A 13855-nucleotide genomic window follows, 5' to 3' on the forward strand; every position below is an offset into this window, starting at 1 on the left:
ATCTACACATTCTAAATTATTCAATCCTAAATTTCAACAGTACCTTTCTAGTGACATCATTTCTCTTTACCCTCATAGCACACAGTCTGGATTCACCCTTCATCATATCCTAGCCTAGCCTCCTCAATGATACTGTACTGCCCTAGACAAGGGTCAGTTCTATCTCTGCAACACAAATGTCATGGCAATATTATGCGCATCCTAGTTCATTGATTGTTTCTTTGAATCTTGTTCACCGTTGATCATTTTTGATGTCTTTCCTAGTGATTATTTTAAGAATGATTTCACCACTGCCCAACTGCAATGAATCATCTACAGAACTTGATAAGGCTCACTACGCATAGATCTCCTTCATTCGTCTAATGCAAACAGTAACTGCCATGATATTCTAACGTTTTGTATTCCTTTTTCATTTTACCCATAACTTAAAATGGCTTTCGTTCTCAACATCAAATCCAAATCTAAAAGTTATATTGAATGAAATACAGACCCCAAGCTCAGCACTTTTCGTTAACACTTTTTGCCATGCCTTCCGGTACCGTGTCTGGGCGTTCCCCGGTGAGTATTATCTTATTTACCATTCAGAGCTGCAGAAAGCTTAACAATTTTCCTGAAAAAAACATTTGCTTGCTGTCTGTTGATTCCTGCTTACGCGCAAGGATGGAAGATGACAGTGAACAAATTGAACTTTGAAATGAACGAGGTGAAAAAATAAACTTTATAGACTAGGAAACCCTGTTTAAATTATAGGGATACAATTTCTAAACTTACTTTCTCAAGTAATTCCCCGGCTGGCGAGGAAACCTCTCCATCCACCTCCTCCTCCTCTTCCAGCCCTCCGATGTTATTCGATTGCCCTATTGGGGAAAAATGCGGCCGGGCAAATTTGTTGGTTTTCCTTTTGCCCATCGTCTCGGTCCCTGCCGACGCTGGCACCTGGAAAAAGGACGCACAGCTCGGCCGAACCGCTATACAATGCGGATAGCCCGATCAGAGACCATGTCGGCGCCGGCAGCCGCCAGGACATGCAATCCCAAACGCGTCACTACCGGGGAGGAGAAAAAGGGCGAAAGAAACAGTTTGTTTTATAAAGCTGGCATGGTTTTCCTGTCGATAAAGTTCACAATAAAGCGACCTTACCGAGCCAGTGTATGGATAAGTTCTGACAGGTCACAACACAGTGTCTGTTATGGAAGAAAATTACTTTCAAACCAAGAAGCAATGCGATCCGGATGTGGTTTTAAAGCGAGGCTTCTCCCTCCCATGCCGGATCCCCATGCAGAAATCAGATAGAAAGTACTTTTATCACCTTACCGTAGGTTAAATAACGGTGTTCCAGGTCTAAATCAATGGAATTAGGTATGATAAATTTGTTAGGAATATGATCACATTACCAAATTATGAATAAGCAAGCGGATTGTGCCCAAGGAGCGGGTTTACAATTTTCTCTTCCCAATTCCATCAGGTGGAATGGGGTAAAATGAAATAAAGACAAAAACACTGAATGATGGCGACAGTTCTCAGCATTTGACATTAAGTATTTACTATCATCGCACTTTGATAATCGTTACCTTGGCCTCATCACCATCTGGCATGGGGGCGGGGGTGGGGAAGACACTGCTCAGCATCGAAATAAGCTGCAGGAAGTTGTGAACTCAGTCAGCTCCATCGCGGGCAGGAGCCTCCTCAGCATCCAGGACACCTTCAAGGACCGATGCCTCAAAAAGGCGGCATCAATCATTACGGACACCATCACCCAGGTCCATAGCTTGTCCGAATTGCTACCATCAGGGAGGAGGCACAGCAGCTGAAGGCAAACACTCAATGATTCAGGAATAGCTTCGTCCCCTCTGCCATCAGATTTCTGAATGAACAGTGAAGCCATGAATACTACCTCTTCTTTTCCACTACTGCACTTACTTAATTTAACATTATATACGTGGAATGGGCTACCGGCAACAGCGGTGGAGGCAGATACGATAGGGTCCTTTAAGAGACTCTTGGATAGGTACACGGAGGTAAGAAAAATATAGGGCTACGGGTAAGCCTAGTAATTTCTAAGGTATCATCGGACTTTGATAATCGTTTGGCACAACTTTGTGGGCCGAAGGGCCTGTATTGTGCTGTAGGTTTTCTATATACTTCTTACTGCAATTTACAATTTACATTATGTATTGCAAAGTACTACTGCCACATAACGACAAATTTCATGACATATGCCAGTGATATTAAGCCTGATTCTGATCTATAAGACAGTCATTATGTGACAAAGGGAAATGGTGGTTAACAAATCAGGTAAAGATTTCAGTAGGGTAAGTGGGGAATCAATTGCAGAGGTATATCTAGATTTTCTAAAGGCACTTGAAAAATGACAGCACAAAAGAATACAAGGGGATTAATGACTGGGAGACTCTATCACCTTGGCTAATAGAGTCATGAAAAAGGTTAAAAAAAAATCAAAGGATCATTTGAGGTTGGCATGTTTGTGCCACACATTTTTTTTATTTGCATCAGCCAGATATAGGGATGGCAGGCTGGCATTGCAGGTAGTGAAGCTATCACTGGTCTGGGGCCCATTCTGACTTCAGGTACCTTATACTTGGAGTTTGCATTATTGAAGATTAGGATCAGCAGTCTTCAGAGCATAGCTTTGAAAGGAGAACCTACAAAAATTAACCAGGTGCTTTCCAATTCAAAGCTAACTATAGGAAATACTGCACTACATGGAATACTGTAGGAAACGCAAGCAATACTCCCACCTTTGTTAGTTGCCTCGCTTCAGAAAATTGCCATTTCACAAGTCCTTCCTACCTCAGCTGGTTTGATAACAGTGAAATGCTGCTTGTTAACCTTTGGGAGGGAATGATACTTAAATGATTACATGTCGGTCTGAGGTCAATGGTAGCATAACCCTCAACATCTGCTCCAACTCATCCTTCCAGCCTACATGAACATACAAGTTAGTCTTTTCTGGTAGTGAAAAAAAAAGACTAAATTAAAATTTAAACATATGAACAGGTCTCCAGTGGTGGTGTGGCCAGCATAAATCGCAAGTGATAGTAAAAGTATAATATAACTTTGCTACTTCACAGACATGAAATAGACAATACTGACAACCACTTTTATAACTTGGGAATTGAAGGGAAATGACTGCATACCAAGCTCTTTGTTCTTATGTAAACATTTTTCTGTAAGAGTCTACAGATGGCAAAATTATTTCCTGCTGACCTTCAGAAACTTGAAATTAATTGCAATAACCAGAATCAGACTATGCTGACATCAGCAGATTCATTAATAATACAGCATAGTTAATGCAACATTCTTTGCATGTTTGACACAACACCAATCATTGTACTTATATACTTCAGATCTTTTTCTAGTAAGAGCGTTAAGAATGATAGAGTTACTAGGAGCATATACTCCATATCCGTGTATACAAATTTCATTGTCATCCTTGGTCTCACCATTGCCTTTTAAAATTGAGATCCCAAATAAATAATCTCCAGAGTTTCTTTTGCAAATGTCTAGTTACAACTCAAATTTTATTTGCATTTAGTCTTCAGTCACATCATGTCTGCTACCCAAATCTTTAAAATAGTAATTTTGTTCATTATGCCCAAACTTCAGAGTATATTTCTAAAGGGTACATCTACTTTTTTGAAGAAATTTGTCTAGTAAGACATCTCACATCAGGTGCCTTTGATGAAATCCCAAGTAAGAGGTCAACATTTTAGAGCAAGTGGCATGCCATTCTTCATGCCCAATGGGAGACAAGTCTGTCTTTTCCACAAAAGTATTAGGCAAGCTACTTGCCATTTTACATCTTAAAATATTCAAATCCTATCCCTTGGTATCTGACATATTAGATGCATGATCAACTCACACTACTCACAACATGTTTCCAAAAAATTCCATACAAATTGTTTATTGCTATGTACAGAGGCCTACAAAACTCGTGGGCCAAAATGGTCTTACAAAGTTGTGATGCTTTTAAAATGTAAAAATTTATATCTTCAAGTTATTTAAAATGCAACGTGGTAACTGTAGAACACACATTTTAGAATAGCAAAACAAGAGAAAATGAACAAATGCAAGTATGAAAGAGTTCATTTCTACCTATTTTATACAATTTTTCACAATTAAGTAAAATTTGAATCTTCATATGCAATAGTTTGCCAAACATTAGTCTCTTCCTATGAATATTACACAATTTAACACATCAAAAAGCCACCCAAAGTACTGGTAGTCCATTTATAATTTGTCTCCAGTCTGAATGGAATAAGAAGTCTGATGTTTCATAATACATCATAATAATGAAACATAAAAAGCAATATTCACATAACTTATATGAAAGAAATATCTGCAGAGCAAAAACAACAGACTGGAAGCATAAAGGCGTGCAACAATAATTTAGCAATCACATCAGAATAGTTCCTGATACAGTTCAGCCCAATTCTCTGTGAGAACAGTCCATAGCTTTTACATCGTTGATGTTAATTATATGAATATCGGTGATAAAATGAGCAATTCAACTTATAAATGATACAAAAATCTATAACTTCTTAATAAATTAAAGTGACTAAGCAATATTTAAATACTTCCCAAATAGAATTTTCTATCGAGTTACCTAAAACTACCTGCCAGCTGCAATGCTAGATTCATAAAATCCACCTTTGTTGCTGAGCATTTTTCTGTCTAGGGAACTTTGAGCTGAAATATTGATGTTGACCCCAGAAGAAGCACTGCTTTCATGAATTTGTGCATTTGAGGGTACTTTCACCTTTTCACAAAGACATTGTATTTTCACTGGAGTCAGTAGGGTGTCATTGAACATGAGGTCTGGGCTTCAATATTAGTTTCCCAGTCTAGAAAGGGGAAAAAAAAGATAAAAATGATTAAAGTGAAAAACAATGAATTGGATTTCCAGAAAAAAGTGCCATACACTTGTACAGTATATACTGTAAAAATATATAACATTTACTGCAGAATGAAAATTTAAAACAGGACCTGGACTCAATACCTAGATAATGCAGGTCTATGTCATCATACAGTAAAAAAAAGCTTTATGAAAGAAGTCTGAAATCAACTGATGCTACACTCACATGAAAATGCCAGAAGCATATCTGTCATATTTACTCAAAGGTTGCTTAAACTGTCCACAATAAATGTAAAAAAACTTGTGGATTCATTTAATTTTTTTAAACTTATTTGAATGGAACCCAACAACTCTTGCTAGAGTCTCAAGCTCCTCTTGCTAGACATGACCAAATATTCAGTTGTTGCTTGCTAAGTTTTTGGGTGCTGATTTCACAGGACTTGAAATAAAATAAATCTACGTAAAAACCACAACACAGACAACATCAAGAGGAAAGGATAAAACTGCTTCCTTTCTTCAATCTAAGGAACAGACTTATTATCCTGCAATAAAGTGACAGAGACAGTAAACATCACAGATCATATAAAAAGCAATGCTACAGTGGAATTCTTTGAGGGATTAGGAGTACAAGAGTAAAATGTCTTGCTGAGATTGTACATGCCTTTGGTAAAAGTTCATTTGGAGTACTATGGAAAGTCAGCAGTTGTTGATTTACTAGTTTAATTCCTATGACTTGAACTAAACTACTGACAGGTAATCTCAGCAATGTTTAAGATTCTGAGAGGTTCAAGAGCTGAAAGGTAATGATACAGCTATAGAGGACCCTGGTCATACTCCACTTGGAGTACAGCTGTGTCCTGCTTTTCGAACGTTCACTTTACGAAACCTCACTGTTATGAAAGACTTACATTAGTTACCTGTTTTCGCTAACAGAAGGTGTTTTCACTGTTACGAAAAAAGGCAGCGCGCACCCCGAGCAGCCAAGCTCCTCCCCCGGAACTGCATTCTAGCTGACATTGCTTAAACACATGCCTGTGAGCATCTGTGCTTTACCTCGATTTATTTTGAGCATCCGTTACCAAGGTGAGTTCTAAGGTATCGGAAAAGCCTAAAAGAGCTCGTAAGGGTGTTACACTTAGCATAAAACTGGACATAATTAAGCATTTCGATCGTGGTGAACAAAGTAAGGACAAAGTGAGTTTGGCTTATGGAGGTTGACGAAGATGATGTTGAAGAGGTTTTGGCATTCCATGACCAAGAACTGATAGGTGAAGAGCTGATGCAATTGGAAGAGGAAAGGATAACAATCGAAACTGAATGCAGTAGCGAACGGACCGAAAGTGAAGACGTCCAGGAACTGAATGTGAAGCAACTGCGTGAGATTTTCGCTGCAATGATTGAAGAAAAGTATGACTTTAATTTTGGAAGGGTACGTAGCTTTAGGGCATATTTGCAGGATGGTTTGAGTGCTTACAAAGAACTGTATGACATAAAAATGCGCAAGGCTAAGCAGTCAAGCATACTGTTGGTTTTCAAGCCACAGAAGACAACGAACCTCGACCTTTGACATCGAGGCAGGCAGACATAGAAGAAGATGACCTGCCTGCCCTGATGGAAACAGACGACGATGAGATGACACCCCAGTATCCCACCACCCCAACCTCCAGGCCGCAGACCGATACCGGACTGCGAAGCATGCAGTGGTAGCCGGGACGCACCCAGCACACCTTTTAAAAAAAAAAGCCGAAATAAACAAGCTAATTAATTAGGTGCCGCCCGGCATGTAAATATTGGCCCAGATCAGAGGTGATTTGGACTGGGCCGATATTTACGTGCCGGGCAGCACCTAATTAATTAGCTTGTTTATTTCGGCTTTTTTCTTAAAGATGTGCTGGGTGCGTCCCAGCCACCGCTACACCGCTGCATTCTTCGCGGATCAGTATCGGTCGGGGACCACTGCACCACCCCAACCTCCAACAACTCAGCCTAACGCACCATCATCAGTGTGCTCGGCGCTGTCTTCCCGATTCTGGTAAGTGATACTACACTGTACATACATTATTTCTACTTTATATAGGCTGTGTATTTTTATGTGTTATTTGGTATGATTTGGCAGCTTCATAGCTTAAAGGTTACTGGAGAGAGTTTTTGCCAAGAGCGCTTGCGTGAGATTTTCACTATGGTGGCCAGTGCGGCAATGATTGTAGAAAAGTATTTCTACTTTATATAGGCTGTGTATTTATCACATCATTCCCGCTTTTACTATATATTACTGTTATTTTAGGTTTTATGTGTTATTTGGCATGATTTGGTAGGTTATTTTTTGGGTCTGCGAATGCTCACAAATTTTTCCCATATAAGTAAATGGTAATTGCTTCTTCACTTTACAACATTCCGGCTTACGAACCGTTTCATAGGAACGCTCTAGTTTCGGATGGCAGGGGAAACCTGTACTGTACTCAGTTCTGGTCACCTCACTGCAGAAAGGACCTGGAAGCTATGGAAAGGGTGCAGAGGAGACTTACAAGGATGTTGCCTGGATTGACGAGCATGCTTTATGAGAATAGGTTGAGTGAACCTGGCCTTTTCTCCTTGGAGCGACCGAGGATGACAGGTGACCTGATAGAGGTGTATAAGATGATTAGAGGCATTGATTGTGTGGATAGTTAGAGGCTTTTTCCCAGGGCTGAATTGGCTAGCACGAGAGGGCACGGTTTTAAGGTGTTTGGAAGTAGGTACAGACATATCAGAGGTATGTTTCTTTTTAATGCAGAGAGTTGTGAGTGGATGGAATGGGTTGCCGGCAACGGTGGTGGAGACAGATATAATAGGGCCTTTTAAGATGCTCTTGGATAGGTACATGGATCTTAGAAAAATAGAGGACTATGGGTAACCCTAGGTAATTTCTAAAGTAGATGTTCGGCACAGCATTATGGGCCAAAGGGCCTGTATAGTGCTGTAGGTTTTCTATGTTTCTATTCTGAGAGAATCTGACAATGGATGGCAGGAAACTCATTTACTTTATCTGAAAAATCTACAAATAAGGGAATGGTCTCAGGGTAATTGATCAGCCATTCACGGGAAAGATGAGGCAATAGTTTTTAAACAGGGAATGAGAATTCTGCAAAACTCTCCACCCAAGATGGCTTTTGTTTCTCATTCATAGAGTCTATGCAAGATCAGAAAGATATTTTTACTGATATTAGGGGAAATCAGAGGATATGGTGGGATCATTTACAAAAGGGGATGATGCAAAAGCATAAATCATGATCTGATATAGTGTTGAAAAGCTGCAATACTTCTAATTCCAATTTTCAGTCATTCACCTGTTGCTTAAGTGATTTTCTAATCAGTGTCTAATTCGTTATAAGCATCAGTTTAGGCACATTTCCGCAAAACTCAGAAGGCTGGTACCATAGCTATGCATACCAAATTGAGAATTTGTGTATTTTTTCACATAAAGACAGAAGCAACTGATGGACATCTGTGAAAATGGAACCCATTCATTACTCGTGGATAGCTGTACTTGATTTAGAACAACATTTAAAATCCAAGAATTAGTTATGCACTTTTTCTTGGTTTTCTGTAACTGAAAACAGATACTCACATCATCACAAGACATATTGTATTCTGCCAAAACAGTTCGACATCTTGCGGCAATGCTGAAAGCAAATGTGGTAAAAGAAATAACAATTCCAATCAAAATTAGTTAGTTACAGAATAGTTCACATTCCTTGGGAAGTACCATGCAAAAAGTACAAATACTGCAGATAATGTTCTCAACTCATCCAAAAGTATAGTAAAATCTAATTAATACAACCACAAAGACTGTTAACTTCTAGTATGTTCTGTATTGGTTAAATAATTGCACACCCTTAATATTACAAAATATTGATGCTCAAAAAAGATGAGGCTTATTTTCACAAAAAAATCAATTTAAAAAGGTAAGTTTTAATTACATATATCAAACACCTCCTTGTTTCTGCAAATCTTATCACTAACAATTTGAACAGTTCACACAAAGGATACATTGACGGTGCAACCACTCTTTTATGTATTCCAGCAAAGAACAAACCAATTAGAGTTATACAGCTGATTGTGAAGAATGGATGATTCCATAGTGATGTGAAAAATGATACCTAAAATGACAAAGAAACAACTGAATAATTTTAAACTATTTGAGCAGATAAAAATTAACTAACGTGTGTTAAAAAGACTCCAATTTTCTGAATTGTCAGCAACATTAATATCAATGAAGAACAACTCACCTACATATTAACTTCATTTTAAAATTTTGCTGTGATTGGAAAGAGAAAGACTGAGCTTTCAAAATGTTTTACAATAAGACTCAAGTGGAATAACTGTCTGGTTGCAAATTTTCTTTGAAATAATCAGCTTTAATTCTTTACTGCATAATCTTAATCATAGGAACAGCCAGTAAGTAAGTTAATTGTCAGGTTCAAGCCCAGTAAAATGTGAAGATTGCTTGATCATCAGTTTAGAATCATATTTCAAATACAAATCCCTAAATAGGTACATTTTCTTGAGTCTAATTGCAAATTTATAATGAGGGCATTAAAATTTTCATGACATTGAGCACAAGGCAATTTCTAAATTCTGACTGTTTGAAATCAATGTTCATAGCTTTGCAATCTCAATCCTGCCATAACAGAGTTACCTACAAGTTACTGGTATTTTTAAAACCTGAACAATCACCTCTCAATATTTTGATAATAGCATTTCATAAAAATTATTTGAATTTTAATTTGTCCATTTTGGGTGGATTCAGCTACAACTTTTGAAGAGATTCTCCTCACCATTAAGCCATTCATGTGTCAGTTATGCAGGAATGCTAGGTAGAAAATAGCTTTCCTGCATTTTTTGATAATGAATTCACTAAAGCATGGTAGGAAAGGAAAGCAATTGCTCTCTACAAAATGTTTTGAGAATTATATAAAAGTAAAAGCTTAAAATTACCTTTTGTGTTTCAGGATCTATTAACCAGTTCCAAGCACCTGTGGCTGTACATACTGAAACTACTATAAGAATCACTGCAAGTAAAGGGTAGAATACAAATTACTGAATTTTAAATGGAAATGATTCACAAAAATGATTAATGTATATGAAGAGAGTAAATTTAGAAATATGCATTAGCTATTTCAATACACCTCAAAACATATTAGAGTCCAGCTTTCAGTGAATTCAATTCAGTCCATACGTGATCAGGGAAAGGGCAACAGCAAGAGCACAGAATACAATAAAGTCAGTGTGTTTTGACAACATCATGCCTGTAGTAATTCTATCCCAACCAAGCTGTTCAATTCTGGCTAAGCACTGCTCTAAGAAGAGAAAATCTGCAGATGCTGGAAATCCAAGCAACACACACAAAATACTGGAAGAACTTAGCAGGCCAGGCAACATCTATAGAAAAAAGTACTGTCGACATTTCGGGCTGAAACCCTTCAGGACTTTTGGCCCAAAACATCGACTGTACTTTTTCGATAGATGCTGCCTGGGCTTTGGAGTTCCTCCAGCATTGTGTGTGTGTTATAAGTGCTGCTCTATTAGTCTACCCTCAATATTACCATTGTGTTAGAAAGTGTTGTTGATAGTTGTATATAGTTGGGGGTGGGGGAGGGAAGGGGAAAATTGCACATTAATAGTTTTTACATGTCTACAAAAGTAGATCCGAGTCTCTGTCTTGACTAACCTCCCAAAGCTATTCCAACACAAAAATATGCCAGGAATGTGAAACAATGATCTCCGATTGATCGGATGAATGCAGTTCTTGCAAAATGCAAGAGACTTGACAAAATCCAAACATTGGATTTGGCTAACACCCAATCCAACACCATCACTATCCACATCGTCCACCTGCAAGATGTACCTACTCCAAAACACAACATTGCAATCAAATGTTTTGTTCCAGTTTGAATCATGCAATACTATTTCTAACATGACTCAAAAGAAGGTTCATTGTTTGAAACAGTGTAGATATACATTGTATGTAATCAAGTTTTAGTTTACTTCACAAGGCCTCAATTCAGGGATAACAAAAAAAATGCAAGTTTCTTCGTGGGAGATGTGTGCAGAGTAAGTAGGTCTTTAATATGTCTGATAAAACTGATGCTGTCCTGACTGATCTTATAAACAATTTTCTTGTGTACATAAAAAGAGATAATTCACAGATTGAGAGATAATTCATCAGAAGCTCTCCACTAAATTCCCCTCTAATCTTTGATAGCCACTATGACAGTGATTTCCAAATTTATTCCTGAAAAAAAAAACACATCTACCTTTTAGATTATGCCATCCAGTCAATCAGTTTAAATAGTTTATCTCTGATTAGTTCCCCATTGTAATTTGATAACTTTAATTAAATGATACTCCAAACATATGCATTCTAGGACATAAGTCAAGGTTAATTACCCTTTAATTTACTCCTTTGAATCCAGGAGTAATTTTGGTAAATGCACTCACTTCAAAGACAACAGAAGATGATCTCAAAGGGGCCCTCAGTACTCCAGATCTATTTTTATGCATTATTTAAAACTATGAGCCTTCTTTTTCATCACAATGTGGATAGACAATAGACGCAGGAGTAGGCCATTCGGTACTTCAAGCCAGCACCGCCATTCACTGATCATCCACAATCAGTACCCCGTTCCTGCCTTCTCCCCATATCCCTTGACTCCTCTATCATTAAGAGCTCTATCTAACTCTTTCTTGAAAGCATCCAGAGAATTGGCCTCCACTGCCTTCTGAGGCAGAGCATTCCACAGATCCACAACTCTCTGGGTGAAAAAGTTTTTCCTCAACTCTGTTTTAAATGGCCTACCCCTTATTCTCAAACTGTGGCCTCTGGTTCTGGACTTCCCCCATAGTGACAGGCAACAGACACAACATGCTGGAGGAACTCAGCAGGCCAAGCAGCATCTATGGAAAAGACTACAGTTGACATTGTGGGCCGAAACCCTTCGGCAGGACTCCTGAAACTCCAACTGTACTCTTTTCCATTGATGCCTGCTGTTCCTCTAGCATTTTTTGTGTGTTGCTTGGATTTCCAGCATCTGCAGATTTTCTCTTGTTTGTGATTGGATAGTGATGCTGTTGGATTGGGTGCCAGTCAAATTCATAAAACTGCAGATTTACCTTTACCTTGTATTCCTTACATACAATAGCCCCCGTTCTATTTTTTTTAATATTTTCTGATTTGTTGATCATTACAATGTAGAGATAAAGTCTCTCTTTCCCAGTTATGAAGTGAATGGCAGTGTTCTGTCTTTCTCAGATCTAAAACAGATGATCTTACACATATTTACACTGAAATTCCATTTCTTCTGTTTATCAATATTTCTGTTATTTTATGTACTTCCTGATTATATTGCTCTCTCTCTCTGAATCACTGGCAAATTTTGTACTTCTTTAAAGAAAAAATACTAAAATACAAATACTTATAAAAATTGAAAAAAAACACCTGATATGTACAGTCTAAAATATTAACATTGAACAAATTTATATTCTTATAGTTAGCTTTTAAGTCCTTGCATTGGGCACAGCAGCCAGATTCCACATTAAACTGCAGACGGGAAATACTGAATGCAAATAGAAGGGTAGGTGTGAGGAAAATGTTCATGAGTGTAAATGTAGCTTTATAATGTGATGATCTGCATGAGAAGTTTTTGAAACTAGTAACTGTGTTTGAATGACTTATTATGCCAATCTAATTGTGCAATAATTAAAGCACTGCTTTTAAATGGCACTGTACTGCCGTCGAAAAATAATAAATTTCACAACTTGCCAATGATAATAAACCTGATTCTGAAATAGAATTTCGACAGTGACATCTTCAAATCGGATAATTTATTAGCGATTGTCAAGATGGCTGTGGCTCAAAAGAGGGGAGCCATGGAATCATAAGTAGCTAGCCATCTGGACACAAACTGGGGTCTGATCAGCCCCGGCTGGGTCACCTGGAGGAGGGTGTATGATGTTGAAAGACCCGAAACACCCGATGATTCCAAGAACATCACTGAAGATGTGTCCAGAAGCATCAGTAGATGTATGTACACAGCGACCAATTCTTTAACGCTTGGTGATGCATTTAGACATCATTAGCGATATTGATACAGTTAACTCGCACACACAAAAAAACATATTCACAACAGAACGATAGACAATAAAAAAAACATTCAGACTCCTAGTTACACACAGCAAAGTTGCTGGTGAACGCAGCAGGCCAGGCAGCATCTGAGAGATGCTGCCTGGCCTGCTGCGTTCACCAGCAACTTTGATGTGTGTTGCTTGAATTTCCAGCATCTGCAGAATTCCTCGTGTTTGCAGACTCCTAGTTACATGTACTGTAACCTCTTAATTTTTTGATGCTTTGCGTTTTTTTACAGTTGCCTTACTGACCTAGTATTTCAGATGTTGTACATTAATTAAAACAAATTACTTGTACAGGATCAGTGTTCACCTGGTGATACGGCTTTGACAGTTTAACACAGATAATAAAAAAAAGTACAGGGCAGACTGGGTCCCATTGCTGTGGTCCCAGGGTATGTTCTAGGGACAGCCAGATATTTGAAGTGTGACCTCCCTTTCAGGACCCCACTTTCAGGACCAAGCACTTCCCCGAGCCCGGACACTCACTTCGCCACCGCCCGGTCGCCGGCTGCAAGCAGGAGATGTACTCGGTCAGTCGCCTCTCGAAAGCTTTCAGGTCTGCAACACACAAAAAAAACAAGCGCAAGTCGCACCTGTTCCGCTGCAACAACGTGACCGCAGCCCGAGCTTGCCGCCTGCTGAGCGCCACCAGCTTACCTTCCGCTTGCTCCAGGGAGTTCATGGTCAGAATCGGCCGCTCACAGCCCTCAGCCCGCCGCGGACTTCCACACGCCCCGCTGCCGCTCTCGCCTCGCTCCTCGTTCCCAGACGCCACGGCTGATTGGTCGCTCGCAGCGGCAGCGTCCACGATGG

The 13855-nt window shown here is 39.0% G+C and overlaps 2 protein-coding genes across 2 annotated transcripts in view; both read right to left on the bottom strand.

The window, feature by feature from the left end:
- Nucleotides 1–1191, bottom strand: part of heatr3 (HEAT repeat containing 3) — a 59318-nt gene extending 58127 nt beyond the window's left edge. Inside the window, exon 1 of the mRNA XM_072279601.1 lies at nucleotides 772–1191. Within this exon, the coding sequence (XP_072135702.1) occupies nucleotides 772–909 (138 nt within the window). The 5' untranslated portion in view covers nucleotides 910–1191. The remainder of the gene's footprint in view (nucleotides 1–771) is intronic.
- Nucleotides 1192–3580: 2389 nt separating this feature from the next.
- On the bottom strand, nucleotides 3581–13830 carry cnep1r1 (CTD nuclear envelope phosphatase 1 regulatory subunit 1). Its single transcript, XM_072279604.1, has 6 exons — nucleotides 13700–13830; nucleotides 13529–13600; nucleotides 9854–9927; nucleotides 8906–9015; nucleotides 8484–8538; nucleotides 3581–4865 (listed from the first exon to the last, which is right to left on the bottom strand). The coding sequence occupies exons 1-6, from the start codon at nucleotides 13722–13724 to the stop codon at nucleotides 4824–4826; spliced, it is 378 nt and encodes a 125-aa protein (XP_072135705.1). The 5' UTR covers nucleotides 13725–13830; the 3' UTR covers nucleotides 3581–4823.
- Between the last annotated feature and the right edge of the window lie 25 nt (nucleotides 13831–13855).

The sequence above is a fragment of the Mobula birostris genome, chromosome 15, assembly GCF_030028105.1.
Source record: "Mobula birostris isolate sMobBir1 chromosome 15, sMobBir1.hap1, whole genome shotgun sequence".
NCBI lineage: Eukaryota > Metazoa > Chordata > Chondrichthyes > Myliobatiformes > Myliobatidae > Mobula > Mobula birostris.